Source organism: Tiliqua scincoides, chromosome 4 (genome assembly GCF_035046505.1).
Source record: "Tiliqua scincoides isolate rTilSci1 chromosome 4, rTilSci1.hap2, whole genome shotgun sequence".
Taxonomy (NCBI): Eukaryota; Metazoa; Chordata; class Lepidosauria; order Squamata; family Scincidae; genus Tiliqua; species Tiliqua scincoides.
In genome coordinates, this window is record NC_089824.1 from 103784442 (window position 1) to 103805127 (window position 20686).

Consider the following 20686-nt stretch of genomic DNA (forward strand, 5'->3'; position numbering starts at 1 on the left):
GCTCTTAATGGTGTCTGGTGAATGAATGAATGGTTTATTCCATACCCTTTAACTCTAATCCAAGATGCTCTGCCAGTGCAGAAAGAAAAAAAAGAAGAGAAAGAGAAACAGATCTGTAAGAGATAGGTTCCTGAATTTTTTTTTTGGGGGGGGGGGGGGGACATAAAACATTTTGTAGTTGAACAGTTGCTTTCCTTGCTCACTATCACAAGTGCAGGAACAAAGAATACAATACAGATCACACAAGCATTAAAAAGCCATTACCACTCTACATAAAGGAATGCCTAGAAAGACTGGAAATGATAGTTAATTAAGGGCCCAATCCTATCCAGTTTTCCAGTGCCGGTGCAGCTGTGCCAGAGGGGCATGCACTACATACTGTGGTGGGGAGGCAATCACAGAGGCATCCTCAAGGTATGGGAACATTTGTTCCCTTATTTTGGGGCTGCACTGTGGTTGTACCAGAGCTGCACAGTCAGATAGGATTGGGTCCTAAGTGAGACACATCTGTTAATAGCTGGAATTTGATTTTAGAAAATGTGTATTTATGCACACACCCACATGCCCCTTTGCAAAAGAAATTGTTCCTTCTCCCTGTTTTTGCAAAACTTGTCATAGTGGAAATGCACATACACGTGTCTATGCCAAGCAGTAACATTCAAGATAACATATTAAACGAGCAACTTCTGAAGACCTGGAGAAGAGCATAACTTGACACATAGTTACATTCAGCAGGAGTGCTACAGAGGGGCACAGCACTACGTTTTGCAGGATGCCTCAACGTGCCCTGTAACCTGTCCCTCCCTTTCACCATCAGAGCCATTCAGTGAAATTTTGCATCGAAAGCAAAGCAGAGGAGACAGCGAGGGGGGAGGGGCAGCTTACAGCAGGGCTTTTCAAACTGGTTCCGATGGCCCAGCCTATGGGCCCTGGCCTGTTTCCCCTAAGAGGCAGGGGCAGCCAGGAGGCAGGGAGGAGATCGTGCTGCCCAGGTGGGCTGCAGGGGCTTAGGTACACTTATCAGAGCCCCCTGCAGCCTCTCAGGGATGCAGGGAGCCCTGCACGTCTGTCTGCAGGGCTCCCTGAAGTTTCACAAGTGAAAGTGGAGCGATCATGCTCTGCTTCCGCTAAACCGGAAGCGGAGCATGATCGCTCCACTTTCACTTGTGACGCTTCGGGGAACCCTGTGGACAGACGTGCAAGGCTTCCCGCACCCCCAGGAGGTTCAGGAGGCTCTGGTAAGTGCAGCCAAGCCCCTGCAGCCCCTTGAGCAGCACGATCTTGGGGATCACGCTGCTGCCTCCCCCCCGCCCCCACAAGAACTTACTGTGGCTTTCAAACTCCCTGGGAGGCACCCTGCAAAACTTAATGCTGTGCCTTTCCTGTAGCTACATTATTGGTTATGTCTAAAGTAAAAGAAAATTACAGTTTCAGCCCTATCTTAACCACATTTACTTGAAAGTAAGTCCTCTTGAAATCAGTGGGACTTACTTCTGAATAAACATGGCTGTGAAACATGTTTTCACAGTACATGAAAAATAAAGAACTTATTTGTAGGCTCCTCAGAGTCATAGTAATGGTATATCTCTTATGGATTTTAATGGTTCTGCATGACGTTCTTCATTATCTGCACTACAGGAGAAACACACAAGGGCAATTAAGTAGAGGTCGCATCTAAACATCCGCAGTTTTTTCATCCACAGATTTGGCTCAATGAAGGTCCACCAACCTGCACTGAGCCCTGGTCAGGGCAACCTGTAGCCCTCTGAAAGCAACTGGAGCACAGCTCTGGTCACACCCAAAAGATATTCGGTCAGGGAGGCCACCTGCAAAAACCAGAAGTGATATTTAAAGGCCTTATAAGACCTTTGGGGGTTTGGGGAAGCAGCCTCCCCAGGCCTCAGAATGCCCTCCGGACACGACCAGAGCTCAGCTCTAGTCACATTCAGAAGGTTAAAGGTGCCAAATCCACGGATTTCAGTATCCGTGGGGGGTATTATTCCTGCACAATCTGAATATAGACAGAAAAATGGGAAAAGGAAAAGAAACCTCATGGAGGACAGGTCTATCAATGGCTACTAGTCATTATGGCTATGGGCTACCTGCAGGTTCAGTGGTGGCTTGCCTCTGAATACCAGTTGCAGGGGAAGAGAGGAGCCTGCCTCAGTTCCTGAAGGAGGGCCTCTGTGAAAAACAGGATGTGGAACCAATTGGCCGTGGGCATGATTCAGCAGAGAACTTCTTAAATCCTTAACTGGGAGGGGGAGAAGTCCAAATGAACGTTAACAGGAAGCAGGACAGTTCCTGTTATCATTCTGGCTGTGCCTCTAGCATGCAGGCTTCTTGCCTGCATGTCACATTCCTCATCAGCAAGAAATTCTTCCTCTAATAAGCAAGAAAATGTGTGCTTGAACTGCCAATAAAAGAAAACTAAAATAACACAGGCCTACAAAACTGAGGGTCAGAAAAGTTTTTCCCAAACTTTATGGTGGTTTGATAAGAATTTGGGGTGCCGATTCCAAAAATGGCATCCGCTTTGCCCTATCACATCTAGTTTTGGAGACACAGCATAGCCTCATTAGTGAATGGTTCAAGCAGCTTCTTCATGAGGAAGCCATGGTGTAGGCTTCCTCATGAGGAAGCTGCTTGAACCATTCACTAAGGAGGCTATGCTGTGTCTCCAAAACTAGACGTGATAGGGCAAAACGGATGCCATTTTTGGAATCGGCACCCCAAATATACCCAGGAATTGGTGTAACGTTTGATGAAGCAAAATGGCCTGTGTAATGGGCCTGGGGGAGCAGTGGAGAACCACAGATAAGTGAAACCACAGATACAGGAAGGACACCTATACACTTAAAATTTGGAAACCTGATCTGGAATTTCAGACCATATCTAAAACATGATACAAGAAGTAACTAATACCATATGACAGTGGTTTTCAAATTCTCCGGGAGAGTTTGAACCCGCAGTAAGTTCTTATGGGGAGGGTTGGCAGCAACAATCCCCAGAATAGTGTCGCTCAGGGTGCTGCAGGGACTGGGATGCACTCCTGGGCAGTGGTGCAATCCCCAGGATTGTGTCGCTCAGAGGGCTGCAGGGATTAGGATGTACTCACCAGCCCCTGCAGCAGCCTTCCTGGGGTGCGGGAGCCCTGCGCAGTGTCTGCAGGGCTCCCCAGGTCTTGAAAAGTGAAAGAGGAGTGATTGCACTCCGCTTCTGCAAAACCAGAAGTGGAGCACGATCGTTTCACTTTTCAAGATCTGGGAAGCCCTTCAGACACTCGCGAAGGGCTCCCCGCCCCTCAGGAAGGCTGCTGCAGGGGCTGGTGAGTGCATCCCAGTCCCTGCAGCCCTCTGAGTGACACAATCCTGGGGACTGCACCACTGCCTTCTCCCCGCCCCTTAAGGGAAAGTGGCCAGGGCTCACAGATTGGGGCGTTGTGACTCCCCAGTTTGAAAAGCCCTGCCATACGGGCATTGTAAAGTAAGGGAGCTGCATTCTCCTTATGTCGGTGCTGGAAAGTGGGTTAGGATTGGCCCTAAGAAGGCATCCTCAGAGAGAAAGAGTATAAAAACAGCAACAGGGACTAGACATTTTCCATAAGAGATAAGAGATACATTGGAAAATTTAGAGCAGACATGTCAAACATTGTATTGTATTGTATTGGCAACCTTCAGTCTCGAAAGACTATGGTATCGCGCTCTGAAAGGTGGTTCTGGCACAGCGTCTAGTGTGGCTGAAAAGGCCAATCCGGGAGTGACAATCCCTTCCACACCGGGAGCAAGTGCAGTCTGTCCCTGGTCTGTCTCCCTGGCTATGGGCCTTCCTTCTTTGCCTCTTTGCCTCAGACTGTTGGCAAAGTGTCTCTTCAAACTGGGAAAGGCCATGCTGCACAGCCTGCCTCCAAGCGGGCCGCTCAGAGGCCAGGGTTTCCCACTTGTTGAGGTCCATCCCTAAGGCCTTCAGATCCCTCTGAAGGGATCTTATGTCAAACATAAGGGTCAGATATAGCCTATGGAAGCTCTTTATCTGGCCCACATGTTAATTGGGCTCTGCCAGTGCCCCCTTCCAGTAGCGCCACTTCTGCTGAGGCTCCGGGACAGACAGAAGGAGGCCTCAAAATACAAGGAACGCTACTTGGAAAGGAGCACACCAAGAGGGAAATGCTGCTGAGGATGAGAAAGCCGCAGGAAGAGGATCCGTTGTGGGCGGCCCATGATGGATCTTATCCCTTCCAGCAGTAGCCTCCCCGCCTCATTTCTCTCCTCGGCCACATGCTGGCAAACTTGCCTGTGCAGGTCTGAAGATATCCATTGCAGGTTGGGAGGATTACATGGGGGGTAAGGGGTTTTTACAATCCCCTTTCTCCACTGAATCTTCTGGGCACCCCCCACTAAGGATGCAGAGTTCGTCGGTATGGAATCACTGTGTTGGTGGCGGTGGGGAAATACATAAGATTGGCCTCTAAGCTTTATTGAAGAAAAGAAGCACCATACAGATAACTGTCCTTTCCTCAAGCGCCAGCAGTGACTTGAGTTACAGAAGTTACAGAACAAACAAGATTTGATGAATTTGTTAAAATATCAAATTATCTTTCACTAATTTACCTGCTGTTTATATGTAATATAGTTGCTTGTATTCTGAATTAACAGATATCACCTTTTCGTGTACATGGATTCCCTTGGTAGCTTTCCACTCCTGCTGTTCAATTGTTGATTCTTTTGGATTTAGCTCCTATTGTATATCACTTTATAGTTGATATAATTGGAAATGTTTTCATTTTTGAAAATCACTGTGACATTTTGAGTGAACAGTTTAAATGCGTAAATAAATAAAGTTTTATATATCTAAGTATCAACAAGATGAAGGTGACTTCCCTAGAGGTCTTCAGGTAGAACCCAAAGACTTTTCTCTTTTGGGTGGCCTTCTGATGTTGAATGGGTGGTGGGTAGATGTGTTGGATGGGAATATGCTTAGTACTGCTTTGCACTGTTTTAGGCTGCTTGGAAAATTGTCTTATTGCTCTGTTCGGTTTCATACTGCAGCTTTGATTGTTTATCTGTTTCTGTCACTGTTTTTATGCTGTTGCTGTTTTTTAATCAACTTTTATTGCACTGCTGATATGCTATTATTTTGTTGTATTTTTTCATGTTATTCAATGTTTTTATTATATTTGTAAGCTACTGTGGGTGTTCTTTGTTGAGGAAAAGGCAGGGTAAAAATAGATTAAACAAAATACATAAAATTTAGGCATTAATTTATATACAAAACCGTGACTACGTGCTCCGAGATCCTAACCTATAAGAGACTGTCAAAATTCAAAAGCAGCAGGAATTTCTCTACATAGGAAAAATAGGCTGGACCGGGCTCAAGGCACTTATCTGGAAATCAGTTCAAGACAAGCAACTCTGAAGCTACAATAAATGCCAGATAAATTATTCAGACTAAAAAAATAAGAGAGCAAAAGGTCAAGGTAATGATCAAGATTTTCTTCTTACTTTCCCCTTCAAATTATATTTTGGATTTATGTTTCATCTCAGTCAATCCAAAAGCTATTCTCCTCAATTTGCAATTTATGCTTACCATGCTTAGTGCTAGAGAATTCTACAACAGTGTTCCGCAATCCCTATATAAAAGATACTGCTATCATAGTTGGCCAGTTGGTAGGAAAACCTTGCAATGTATGATGCATAACTTTTTCAGCAGTTTTAATATATTTTGACCATGCTGATTGTTAAGCTGAGCAATCTGATTAATCGGAACAATATGTCACTCTTCGGGAATTTCATATTACAAGATGGTGTCCACAGCATCAACCAGACCTAGAAAATAAACAAAATATAGATTCTACAAAGCCAGAGCAATAATGTACATGTATGAGTGTACATATTGGGGCATATGGAGTCACTCATTAAACAAGAATGAAATATCGTTGGTAAGGAGACTTTATGCTTAAGCCATTTCTGCCCAACGTTGCATATACGCAACAGGGACCAAATGTGTATACCTATGGGCTGGGCAAAAATGGGTTAAATTTATTTAATACTGTACATTAAAAAAATACGTATTGGCAAAAGCACAATGTTTGCAAAAGCAAAATATTGATGATACAAAAATCTAAATAAATAGGCACTTCTAATGTGTTTTCTGAGTATGCACAATGTTCCACATATATTTAAAAGTGTGCTGTTTGAACCCAAGTGTAATCCTTATGCATATCTATTCAGACATAAGTGTATAGAATTGCACCATGACAGTGCAATTCTATAAATGTTTGCACAGAAGTAACTATCACTATATTCAGTGGGACTTACTTCCTAGTAAGTCCCACTGTAAGTATTTAGAATACTATCCTAAATCATCTTCATTCTTTTCCCCAACAATAGCACAATTTTTCCATTTCTTTCAGCAGAATATCCTAGAGAGCAACCACAAGTCAGAGGAGGCTAATTGAGATAGTCACAGTTGCATCTTCTAGTCAAATATGGCTGTTCAGTTGCACAGTTACAACTCTCCAGTTTCAAAAATTATTCAATGCTGGTTTGGTCCTCAGTCAAATTAGCAACTAGGGATTTTGTTCTATCCTTCTTTACGCTCAAAGGAAGTAAGATCCATAACAAGAAGATTTGCAGCTATGCTGTTCTCCAAAGGTACTGAATAGCTGAATGGGTGCCCTTTCGTAGTTTTTCTGAAAGTTGAAGATAAAATGTGATGTTGGATATAAAATACATCTATTTTGACGCTGTACATACTTTTTGTCTCCTACATATATCATATCTGACTTCAAACATACTGCTCTTTACGATGATTGCACCATGTGCAGATACAATTACAGTAGATCTGCCAACGATATGTGATCTACTGGCATTATTCTCTCCTACGCTGGGAAGTGTCAGAACTTTCTGACTTTAGTATTCTGACAAGCGTCAATTTTCAAATATTCTAGAATCACAATCTAGCAGAGCAAGCACTAGTAGAAGGCATGACAGAATGACTTCATTCTTCATTGTTGATGTCCCAGGATCTACTAAATGCTCCTGTTGTGTTAGTGCCTTCCATCAAGATAATGAGCATTCATTGACATCTCAGACAAGAAAATATAATTAACAGGATAATATTAGTATAAACCTGGATAACCTTGATGGGGTAATACCCTCTATATTACTGATACTGCTGGACAATGATAATGTCAGTCTCTTCGTTAGTAGTTTTGAGACACCCCCCCTTCTCAAAACAATACTTATGTCAATCTCTTTCAGGGCAGGGTTAGATTCTATTAATATAATTATGTGTAATGGGTCGTCACTGCTTTTTGGATTTGCTATATACTAATCAGGAGCTGCTAACAAATGAGATCTATGAACTAGATTCTGTCTTCTAGAGCTGCACGTACAGTAAAAGTCCAGTAGTCCGGCATCCAATAGTATAGCACTCCTGACAGCCTGGCATCAAAATGACTGGGGCTTACTGATCACTCTGAGCTGCTGCAGCTGCCCAAGCAATGTTGGCAGCACCTCAGCCCAGCATAAAACTCCAATTTCTCCATGTCTCTTTTGCTTTTGTCTTTCCCAGCAGGGCCATGGGAAGAGGAGCCACCTATGCTTGCCACTCAAGACTCATTCTCACCCTCTCAGCACTGTAAGGCACTCTTGGAATGCAGCATGAAAAGAGATCCCAGTTGGACAATTGTGGTCTGAAAGGACAGATCCCAAAGATGTCAGATTACTGGACATCTACTGTACATATTTCTGAAGAAGAAAGTTGATTTGTTTTCAAGGATTCATTTCAAGGATTTTTATCTCACCTTATCAACTGCTTTGTACAATTTATTCAATTGTTTGAAAAGTTTGCCTCAGGCAATTAATGCTTGAAAGAGTCACATTGACCCACTATCCTAATAATGCTAAATTGTGAACACATCAATGTAATCTTGTATCACGCTTTGTGAACACCAGTGGATAAACCCACAAACTGCACATCTATCAGTGAAAATAACTTGTGAATCTGGTAACATTTTATCTGTATGTTCAACTTGAAGTTCTTTTTTTAAATAACATAAACATTGTCTTTGCAATTCTCATACCACCTTGGTCAGTTAGCATCATCAGAGCCCTATAAACATAAAAATGTTCTTGAGGTCCATCTCGCATGTCACCAAAGTCCACAAAATTCTGGACTAAATTAAGCTGGTTTGACCAAATTAATCTGGTGTAATCAATATGTCTTTTTGAGTTAAATGTTTGTTGAAGCCTTTTGGACAGTTACTTACATAAGCTTGCATTTGTTTTCTTTCAATTGCCAGCACACACCACCTATGTTTATTTTCTCTTGGTAGTTTTTCCCAGAGATGGTGTTTACTATAGCATGAGAGGGATTATCATTAGGTCTGATGGGATCAATGGATATATTTAGTCACTCCAAAATGTTTTGTTTTTTTTTTTCCTATCAGCTGAATCAGGTTGAATGTGTATGTTGTGACATTCCTGCTGGAACCTTTGTTAGGTGTTTCTAGCATCCTCCTTCCTGTCCAGTATGGCTGCAAGACATTCCTCCAAAATGAGGTCCCAGAAAACATATTCAATGAACATTTTCTAATCCCTTGGGGTCTGTGAAAAGTCATTGCCAGATAGCATGTGACTTGTGACATCAAATGTAGCTTTCATCAGGTCTTCCACTTGGATGTTTGCTATCATAGCCCTAATGCATTCTACACAGCTCATTAGCATAAGCATCAGTGCAACAGAGTAAAGTACAACAAATGTTAGAGCTACAGCAGTATTAAAGCAATAGATTCACTTTGCCAACGTATTTTATTTCCATTAGAAGTCTGCAAAAAGGCCTTGCTGAACTCCAAATCCCTCAATTAGATAGAAAAAGAAATCATTGTCCCACCTCTTGTAGGAATATACTGTATTGAGTTCTTCTCCTTTTTATGTGGGTACAGTAGAAGCCATCTTGCATATACCAAACTCCCCAAGAGTGACAAGGCAGCCCCACTCACATTTGTCCACATATTCTCAACGTAATTGAAATACAGTGAGACCACTGAAATCAATTAATGATTTAAAACAATTATATGCAAAATACTTTGTAAACTGATACCCAAGCTCTCGTTTTAGCTGCTAGAATATCATAGATTAGTTTGGTTATTGCTTCTGTATTTCAACAAGACTCCTTTTCATCTCTGCATTATAAAAAGAGAATAAGTTCTGGCTGTAATGTAAAAAGGGCCAACATCTTCAATTTCTTCCTCAGTTGCACTCATGTAATAGAGGCAACAATAATGGTGACAGTTTCTGTTCATTTAAATAGAGCTATCTGGTTACATAATTCATCTTTTAAAGCTGATTATTCTCTGTATAATGTGCTGCTTCAGACCTGGTTTTTTGCTTGCATTTCTTTGCACATAGATCAAAATGTAAAGTAGCAGAAACTTTTCTTAGAAAAATATCAATACATATTTTACTTATAATTTCATACAATATAGTCTTCTAATTTCTCTAGTTGATACTAATAATGCAATTGGGATAAAATATTCCTGCACTTCAATACTGTACAACCCCATGTAAATACAGCAGGGAAGCTTACTGCTGTATAATTATTTTAATTATACATTTTTTTTAAAGATTTATAGCTCACAACACCTTCTAAAACTCTGAGTAGATATTAATTCAGTTTTCCTCACAACAGTCCTGTGAGATAGGTCAGCATTGATCTCACTGAATTAAAGTTAAAAAAAAGGAGACAGACATGCTGCTTGTCACTGAGTACTGTTATCTGACACTTATCTGACACAGTCCTGATAAGGAAGATAGAGCTTGCCTAAATAGCATTTCTTAGGGTCACACCACACATTAGTCTTAATGCATGGTTGAACAATGCATATTTCCATTTTCTTTTGTAAATAGCATGCATGGGCGATGCAATCTGGACTGAGATGGCGAGAGTAAGGGACTTATAACAGTTTGCTCCAATGCAATTCTAATCCAACATATGTGCCCTATAAATAAGTGCTACTTACATTAGGAAAAAAGTTTCCACTGAGACCAATAGATACTTTTCCCATAACATAAACACATTCAGGGCATATGATTTAGACCACAGCAGAGGTAAATTGCCATACATCATAATCTATACACGTCCTTTGAGAAGTAATTCCCAACTTATTTCAATTGGACTTACTCCCAGAATAGTATTTATATGATTGCAGCCAAAAGGCACAATCCTAATCAATTTTCCAGCACTGGCATAGCTGTGCCTGTGGGGCATGTGTTGCATCCTGCAGTTGGGGCGCAATCATGGAGGCTTCCTCAAGGTAAGGCAATGTTTGTTCCCTTACCTCAGAGTTGCATTGCCCTTAACTCGGTACTGGAAAATTGGTTAGGATTGCACCCAAAGTCTCTTATAACCCATGGTCCTGATCCAGAATGCATTCCCCCTATGCATGCTATTTACAAAAGAAAATTGAAACATGCACATCTAAAATACCATGTGCACTGACCCTACGGTCTTATAAGGAAGTATGTCAAACTTCTCCTAGACAACATCTGCTGGAAGAAAGCTGCATTGACCTATATGCAAAGCTTGCATAACTTGGCTACTTTTCAGGGCCAGGGGGCTTGAACAGGGTGTTAGACCATATGCTGATATATGGTATCAGGTGCACAATCCCATATGCACAACCTTATGTGGAAACTTGAGCAGTAGGTACTTGTCTACCAGTGCCCTCACCTAGTTAAGCACTGGGGCAGAAGCTACAGCTGTACTTTTATTGAATCCTCATCTGAATTCCTCTCTTACAAGGAAGTTACAGCATTTGGTGCTCTTCAGACTAGAAAGAAGGCATTTGAGCGGGGTATTCATGATTGAGACATAAAATTACGCATGGGATGGATAGAATGGACAGAGGAAAGTTCTTTTCCCTCTTGCACAACACCAGAACAAGGGGATAACTGCTAAATTGAATGGTGGGAGAGTTAGAACAAAGGTCAGGAATATTTCTTTACTCAGTGTGTAATTAGTATGTGGAACTCCTTGCCACATGCTGTTGTGATCACACCTGGCCTAGATGCCTTTAAAAGGGGATTGGACAGATTTATGGAAGAAGAGTCCATCACAGGTTACAAGTCATGATGATTATATGTAACCTCCAGGTTCTACAGGTAGCCTATTTCTGGGTTGGATGCCAGGTGCTCTGGATGCCAGGTGCAAGGGAGTGGCAACAGGACACAGGTATCTTGTTGTCTTGAGTGCACCTAGAGGCATCTGGTGGGCTACTGTGAGATACAGGAAGCTGGACTAGATGAGACCTCAGTCTGATCCAGAAAGGCTCTTCATGGTCTTATGAATACTATGCAAGAAGAACTGCACTAGGCTGAAGGACCTAGGGTTCCAGATGTGGAATGGGAAGGCACAGAAAAACCACCTTACAAACACCTATCTGTTCCCAGTATCTTCCCAGAACTAGCCACAATCTTGATTGCAAAGCAAATTGCAAATTTGGCTCTGCATTGCCACTTGATATAAACATGTGTTTAAAAGAAAATCTCACTTCTTAAAAAGCAAATACTATGAAGAGCCTGATTCACTGAGTGGGTAATGAGCAGCTACATCCCCAAGTTGGTACAAGGGGACCAATGAGATCAATCGTATTCGTCTCCCAATCTCTGTACAACACAGAAGTGGCCTTTACTACAGGATGGATCAGTATAGGAATGGCTAAAATTTGATCCCACTAAGAGTCCTGTAGCCTTGGCTCAAAATTCTATCATATGGGCCCTAGATTTGTAATCTGTCATGTTAAAAGGGTCCCTTCTAACTACTCATCTATATAACTGCTTCACTGCAGTGTTATTTCTGTGTAGTAGACAGAACCACATTAAAAATTTCCTTTTTTGCTGAAGTGATGCAAAGCTGCACTTGCGCTGTTGCTGATCATAAAGCTGAAGAATCAGACTTGATCCTTGTTTTTAAAGTTCAGAGTCAAGTGTAGATTTCCCCTAATACCAGACTGTTACAGTTGTGTTAGAAAACAAAACAAAAAACCAATAGCCTTGCATTGTGCTATGTGATACCGTTACTCTCCCTCCTTTTTAGTGTTCAGATACATGAAATAATAACCTGATTCAGTCTTTGCTGAATTTAGATTTTTGCCTAGACTGTATACCAACAGTGAGCTATGGTCAGATTAGAACTGAGAGCAATAACCATTCAAACGCATAGCAAGAGAGTGAAGGCTCCAATTTGGAAAAGAGCAGCTTTAAAGATGCCACACAGTGTGCTACGATAAATTAGAGACAGAGAGAAGTGGAAAGAGACATACTGGAGAAGCTTGCCATTGCGAAGTTCTGACACTGGTCCCCTGTGAATTCGTTCGGACACCTAACGAAAGAAAGAAAACCAGAAAGAGAGAAACAAGATAGCATGACATCCAAACAAGACTGAAACGAGGCCCTTTCTGATGTCAACTTAGTTCCCTTTCGAGATTTCTCCTGACGTGCTTTCGGCTGGTCCCTTACCTGTGTTCCCTAAACCTTAACCCAGATATTAACTCAAAAGAACACCCTCACTATGCCACTCTAAATCCAGCGCTGTACCCGGGAGATTTTAGGTAGTATGGTGCAATTTTTGTCTTCAAACATACTTTGCTTAGGATCTGGCATGTACAATCGCAAAGGCAGTTTCTCCAAACATCTCTGTCCGAAGAATCCATTTGGACATCTGGAGGAGGAAAAGGGGACAAATCACAGAACAAGGCTGGCATCATCCTTGAGGCTATGGTTAAAAATAAAAGTGTACAGCGATGAATTTAAAAAAAAATTAAAGCATCTCATGTGTAAGATACCTGGGACTTAAGCTTTGCTAAGTTAAAAGGGTGCCCCCTAACTCATCTATGCCACTGCTCCACCTCTCCCAAACTATTTCTGACGCGTGTCACCTCCTTCTCATCACTTCCAAGCTTGGGGCAATCACACAATCTGCTTAAGCCATGAAAAATGGAATACTAGTTGCTATCCTATACCTAGGGATTCTAATAACTCTAGTTTCCAGAGAACTATTAATGTGGCATGTGGTGGCACTGGCTGCCATTTCATTGACATTTTCCACAGAAAATTTTCAATTTACATCAAGATTATGAGTGATGCACTCATGACCTTTGGCACTTCAAGCTTCCAACTAAGATTGTTTGATGTGGGATTTCAAATCATCAATATAATCAGCTGGCTAAAAAATGAGAAGCAAGAGAAAATAATTTATGCCAGTTGGTAGCCCAAAGCTAACCAAAGTTATATCATTTATTACCTAGCAAAAAATGGTGGATGGGTCATAAAATAAGTAGCAATCTCCTTTGGTCAAAAATTAATGGAGAAAAAATGTGATCTTTTAAGCCATGGTCAAAGCAGATTCAGTGTTTTTACTAGACGCATCTCCTCACCTTAAAGCTCTCACACTTGTCAGACAGAGTTCTTTGGACAAACCAAGAATAACTGAGTAACTATCACTGGAAAAACGTCACCAGTTGATCTACATTTGAGCTGTATATGTTCATGTAAATGCTAGATTTGCTCCAAGATAGTGCTAGATTTCCTAATAAGCTACTTTCCAGAATAGCTATTTCATTTCCATGTTGTTTGACTATACAGCAAACAACATTTTCATCTACCTTTCTCTCTAACTCCACACATGCTGTGGCAGGTCGATCCAAACAGCACTATGAAGTACTTTCTCTAAGTACTTAACACTAAAGTTAAAAGTATTCCATACCAGAAGACCTCTAGCTGTGAATCTCTTGTCCACCCAGAGAAATGAAATTATTGCGTTCACTTTGGACTTCCTAGCACATTCTGAGGAAGATGCTGTGGGATTAGTGCTCCTTTTTAAAACCATACATCACATTAAGAATACAACATGTGCAAACATTCTCCAGAGCAGAAACTCTCCCTGTTCTTTATACAGCATTAGCATGGACAAGAATAAGCTCTAACTGACTCTTCTTATCCCTGATCCATAAAGGCTTTAAATTATAGCAAAGTTCATCATGGACATTTTTCCCATGCAAGTCCTACTGAAATTAATAGAGCTTGTGCAAGAGCAGATATTTTTAGGCATTTGCTATTTCCTTTCATCAAGGAAGGGGTTAACTTCAGTCTTGATATTCTTGGTTAACATTAATTTCTCCTTTGTTATATTTGTGAATATACACACCAAGCTCAAATATGAATCATTACATTGATTCATTGTATTTTAGTACTGCTTGGAGAATTAATTTCTCAGATTTCCATTTGTATACATTTGTTCATGTATACAGATTTCCATTTGTTCATGTATACAAAATTATTTTGTAAAGATTGCTTCTTCAGGATATTAAAATTCCCCTACTCCCATTTAAATGCAGTAAAAAAAAATGAGTAAAAGACAAATTGGAAGGAGAAAGTAGTTTTTGATGGGTTCCCCCCTCTTTAATTGCAAGGAAAAATTTCGTAAGCATTTGGTAGCCCAATCCTATGCCTCGGCAGCATACACAAAAGTGGCCGGCAGGAGAGGGAGCAGCCGCCTGATGGGGTAAGTGCAGTGCTCAACAGTGGGGAGGCAGTGGGAGGGCAGAACTGATGTTTCTGGGTGGGGGAGGATGGCCCAGGGGCAGTTCAGGCCCAGGAGGGGAGGCGGGAACGGCAGTAAAAGCACCCTATCCCCCCTCTCACACCTGAAGGCCCTACGCAGAGAAGTCTTATGTGGTTGCTCAAGAGAATCCAAGCAGAATCTGGCTTTCTTTACAAACTGTATCATGAATAAAGGAGTCTGAATGGGAAGTAAGGAATAAAGATCATCCAATGGTCAAGGTCTAGGAAACCTCAGTTACATTTTTAAAAAGTCTCATTGAACTTTAAAAAGAAATATAAAAGGAATTAACAGTTTTGTTTTCAATATTTTTTTTTTAAGATGGCATCCAGAAGAGAGATCATGTAACAAATGACTGCCCCTACTCCACAGTTTCCGGGTATTCCCCCCCCCCTTCTATAGCCTAACATGGGTCACACCATTAGTGAGAGTTCCAAACCTCAGGAGTGACTTTCTGAGCAGTCCTAGTAAGCTTCTGCAGGGAGAAAAGGACAAAGAAATGCCCTGTGCCAGTGTTGCACTGAATGGCTATTGCCAGTTTGCTGGTGCTGGGTTCACAATGACGTTCCCCACCTACCCCCTGAAGGTACACTGGGTTCTACTACTGCGAGTGGTACTGAGGGTTCCAGGGTCAGCCAGGCCAGATGGCATCACTGGCGGGCATGGGCCAGTCAGTGCCCAACTTGTCTGACTCCTGATGCCTGTGGATGTCACTAACAATTTTTAGCTAGCAGCCCTAGAAAACAGTGCTAAAAACAGCATGTGACATATGGAGAGTGAAAACTAGGCAGCTGAAACTCAGAGGTTCAGAAGCAGCTCAAGCAAGGGGGGAATCTATTTTCTAGAAACTATTGGACAGTGCCTTGAGCTGTAGACTGTTCCCCAGTATTGGAGACCCATATAGCAATCCTGAGAACTAGATCCAAGGAGAAAGGGAGAAATGCAAATCCAAGAGCTAGAACAGAACCACTTCTTACTTAAATGTATTTTTTAAACTTAAAAGATTTATATAACACCTTTTATATAAAAAGCACCAATGCAGTTTACAAGTAAAAACATACATACAGGTGGTGGTTCAATATCTGTGGGGAATCCATTCCTGAACCCTCCCCCTTCGGATACCAAAATCTGCGGATTCCAAAGTGTGTGGATTTTGCAACTTGAACCTTCCAAATACAACCAGAGAGCATTCTGAGGGCTGGGGAGTTCGTATCCAGCCTCCATGGCCCTCAGAGCGACTTCTAAAGCCTCAAGGAGGCTGGAGAACATCACTTCTGGTTTCTGCCAAATTTTCTAAGACCTTAAGGCTGGGGAGGGCTTCTCCTGTAGTTGAATTTGGAGGGCTACAGGTCACCCCTGATCAGGGTTCAACATAGATCGGGGACCCACATTGAACCATATCCGTGGATAAAAAAATTTGTGGATAATCAGATGCAACCTGTCATTTCGAATTACAGCAATTAAAAACCAGCTGTAATTACAGCAATTAAAATTGGCCGTAAATTAAAATTTTTTAATTTTAAAAAAAGATAGGGGAGTAAAAAAGGAGCTTTGAGGCTGGAGAAATCACCACCAAATTTTAGGTTTTACCAGCGTGTTGCGTTTTCATCACTGACCCTTTGTACCCACCCTGTACACATTTGAAGCAGTGTGATATAAAATAGGGACAAATCTTGAGATCAATTCTTGAAACACCTGGGATTGAGAAAAATCAAAAAGAATTCTACCCCCTCTAAAAATTAGCATGAAAGAAGATATTTACATAAAACAGCTTGGTTTTTATTTACAAATAGTGGGGATAGGCAATAATGGAGAAAGGGCAAGACTAGAAATTGTGGAAATACAGGATACTCTGGGCTGGTTCAGACAATTTATAAGAACATAAGAACAGCCCCACTGGATCAGGCCATAGACCCACCTAGTCCAGCTTCCTGTATCTCACAGCGGCCCACCAAATGCCCCAGGGAGCACACCAGATAACAAGAGACCTGCATCCTGGTGCCCTCCCTTGCATCTGACATAGCCCATTTCTAAAATCAGGAGGTTGCACATACACATCATGGCTTGCAACCCATAATGGATTTTTCCTCCAGAAATGTGTCCAATCCTCTTTTAAAGGCATCCAGGCCAGATGCCGTCACCACATCCTATGGCAAGGAGTTCCACAGACTAACCACAGATCAGTTCTCTAACTGGCCCTCTCAAACACATCGAAAAGGAGCGTAGGCATGCTTGCCTCCCTCCCATTAATCTCAGCACCATTTAATTGTGCAGGGGGTGGTTCTTCCAAACTGCTCCTCAATGCACAAATTAAATAGTACTTGAAAGTAGTATTTAATTCACGCATTGAGTGGCAGTTCAGATGAAACTAGTGTCTACTGTAGAAAATAGAGGGGAATATAGAACTGCCTAGAGACATTTTCAAATCTTATCAAAATTCTTTAGGCACAGATGTTTTGCCTGAGGAAGAATCATAAAATTCACAGTGAAATTTGCTTTAGCAGAAAAGCCAATGGCAGTTCTACTCAAGTCTACACTGTCACACTCCTTCCATATTCAAGACGTTGCCTGCTGACATGGGAAAACATGGGAGAACGCTATGAGACTACATGCCAAATCCTTACCCTAACCCAAGGATAAGAGTGTGGCTGCTCCATATAAAGCAAACACACTTCTACATCTCAAAGCAGTATCTTGAGAACCAGCTCTCTCCCATCAGTGGCATTCAGACAGTTAGTAAATGAATCAAAACAGAAACAAATACTTGAATGGATGGTATGTATTAATGAAACCAGCCATGTTTTATGTCTTCCCTAACCAAGGTTGAAGGAGTTAGTGGGAAGGAAATCCTTCCCTGTTTTTTAAAATACACTCACCTATTGCATTTCACACATGTCCCATCCCCCAAGGAGTAGGAAGTCTGAGCTTTATAAAGTCACTGGTGGTGCAATCTTATGCATGCTCACTCAGAAGTAAGCCCAATTTAGTTTAATGGGACTTATTCCTAAATAAGTGTGTATAGGATTGCAGATTCTTTTGGGTAACAGAGCATTGAAGACTTATGGCACGTACAATAGCTATCTATTATAAATATGCAAATTGAGCAGGTAGCAAATGAGCAGTCAGGAGGTTCTTTCCCAGAACAGTGTCAGTTCCAAAGTAACAGCAGCAGCCTAAAGCTCTAAGATTTCTTCCACATTTCCAGCAAGCTCCAGAACCTTATTCCTGCTTTTCCTCTTTAAGCTCGCAAGACCCTGGTTCAGGCAGAAGGCTAGTCTCAGACATCACCCAGTCAGGTAAGTGTGACTTACATTTTTAGGGGCACAGAACAGCTAAATGAGTTATCACTGACCAACATAAATGATCAAATCACACCAAATCTTTTGAGAGAGCTATTTTGTATTAAGGCGCTATCCCTGTAAAGCTGCATAAAAGAATCACCAGACAGCTGATGTCCAGCATATGAAGAAACCCAGGCAAAATTGGCAAGAGTCAAGTAAATTTCTGCAGGAAGCCTGACCAGGTACCTAAGGCAATTTCCTGTTAAAATTTCTCTGTCTTGGTTATAACTACTAAAACAGAGACTATCTGAAGTGGGGCAATGCCAAATATTCTTCTGTTTCCATTTTCATGACCAAACAGTGATGCTGGGTGAAAGAGAGAAAAATATTGCCCCCCCCCCAAATATTTTGATCATAAGAATATTCATCTTTTAAAAATCCTGTTCTGTGCTCTTATTTTCACCAGCTGTTGCTGCATTGATACCATTATTTTTTTCCTCCAGATTATTGCTTCTATTTAGTCACATGTTGGATCCTGGCCAATCAGCAATTATGCAATGAATGGGGTGATGTCATGATACTACACAGTCAGTCAAACCTGGCTACATGATGACATTTCACTGAAGGAAAGATCAGTTGAGAGTGAGGGCACTACTTCCTGGATTAGTAATTTGTGATCCCTGTTAATGAAGAATCATGAATTATATTCATGTCATTAATTGTATGCCATCATTCCACTACAGAAGTTCCCTTACTTAAGAATGTTCAGCTTAAGAACATTCAAGATACAAACATACCTGGTCATATGTTCATAGATGGTGTTAGTGCCCATACCTAAATGTTCCCCATCTTATTTCTGCCAGCCCCAGCAAGCCCCATTAGCCTATTTTTCAAGGTAAGACCATACAATATAGAGTACTGTATTATAGGCACACTACTGTATATACATTTTTTTCCATCTTTCACAGTGTGTTTGCTACCAATAATAATGATGTTGGACTTTTAAGAACAAAACAACTTACAAGAAGACCTCTTGAACCTAACCTGTTCTTAAGTACGGGAGCTTCTGTAATAAGATTTGGCTATGTGATGATTCACTGAGGGTACATGAAGTCAAATGAGAGACAGAGGGAGAGTACAAAAGAAGGCAAAGTAAATAGACGGGCATTTCATAGGCATTGCGATAAAAGTGCTGAAAAAGAAGAACTTTTTGAACTCTGCTGAAAACATTACTGAAAAAATATGAGCATTTATAGTAGCTCAGACCTAATCAAATGTCCTAGCATACAGGAGGCCAGTACTAAGAAAGGAATGCAAGTACTTTTTCCATTTGTAACCAGACATTTAGGATAAATCCCCATCTACTATGAAACATTTATGTAAGGTATGCTCACAGGAGGGCAGGAAGCAACAGGACTAGATTTAGGGTGAGAGAAGAAAAGGTGAAATTGGAAAGTGATATCATATCAAAATGACTAAAAATAACCCACTTCCTTCCTCCCAATACTAGCAAGAGGAAGATTAGCCTGAATCTAGCTATTGGTCTGTGAACTGCTAGGAGCTTGTTTCACTTTCCCTTTCAGAAAGAATTCTGCTGCAATGGTTAGCTAGTTTGATTGTGGGGCTACAAAAGCAAGGAGAAGGACAAACTGCCCTAATCTCTTGCCAGAGGAAGGACTGTTAGGAAGCTGCAATCCCTCTCTTCCAACCAGACATTTCTTATCTCCTCCTCCAATAAGCTGCTCAAGCTTTTGAGATGGAGAGTGCTTCCCAACCTCCTACAAGAGAGTTGGGAGCACTGTAAGTCGTTGCAGGGAAGGGGGAAGGCAGCAATATGATCCCCAGGATCGTGCTGCTGCTGGGGACAGGAGGGGGTGGTTCGCACTCACCTGCAGCCAGTGCTGCAGTTCTGGGGAGTGTGGGGGGGGCCCCTCCACATGGCTCCCCATGCCTGCAAAACTTTTTTAAAACAACAAAACCGTAAGTGCCCATTTTCTCCTTTTTTTTATAGAATTTTGCAGGCACAGGACTGCAGCACTGGCTGCAAGTAAGTGAAAAACCTCCCTCCTGTCCCCAGCAGCAGTGTGATCATGGGGATTGTGTTGCTGCCTTCCTCCCTCCCTGCCCCTTAAAGGGGCATTGGCCAGTGCTTCCCAGGTTGGTTCCCAGGTTCCCAAATGACCCACCAGAATGACAGAACCACTGTCCTAAAGCAAGCATTTTTCTTCACACAAGTAACATAGTGTTTTTTACTTATTTGTTGTTTTGTTTACTTATTTGTTTGTTTTGTTTCACTTATTTGTTTTGTCTTTCATTTCACTGGGCATGCAGTGAATACTGAATTCTACTCTTCATCCTCTTCCCATGCCACCCACCCCCTAGCAAATCATGGCCATGCTATTGTACACAATTTTTTGTTTTGTTTTGAAGCAGAGGAAGTCTAGATCTCCTAATTATCTTTCAGCCTGAACTAGTCATTAATTAACCATGAATTTGTACAAACAAAAAAGACCAAAGCAAACTTAGGGCATAATCCTAACCCCTTATTCAGTACTTTCCAGCACGGACATAAGGGCAATGCAGCTCTGAGGTAAGGGAACAAACATTCCCTTACTTTGAGGAGGCCTCCGTGAGTGACACCCAACTGCAGGATGCAGCACATGTCCCATTGGCACTGCTATACCAGTCCTGGAAAGTACTGACATAAGGGGTTAGGATTGTGCCCTAAGGCTGCAATCCTACAAAATACTTACATGGCTTTACGGCTGCAGTCCTATGGGAGT

The 20686-nt window shown here is 41.7% G+C and overlaps 1 protein-coding gene across 1 annotated transcript in view; it reads right to left on the reverse strand.

The window, feature by feature from the left end:
- NRG2 (neuregulin 2) overlaps window positions 1-20686 on the reverse strand; it is a 169741-nt gene that overhangs the window by 19721 nt on the left and 129334 nt on the right. Inside the window, exons 5-6 of the mRNA XM_066624953.1 lie at window positions 12326-12384; window positions 46-69 (exon numbers count right to left, since the gene is read on the reverse strand). Coding sequence (XP_066481050.1) covers window positions 46-69; window positions 12326-12384 — 83 coding nt within the window. The remainder of the gene's footprint in view (window positions 1-45; window positions 70-12325; window positions 12385-20686) is intronic.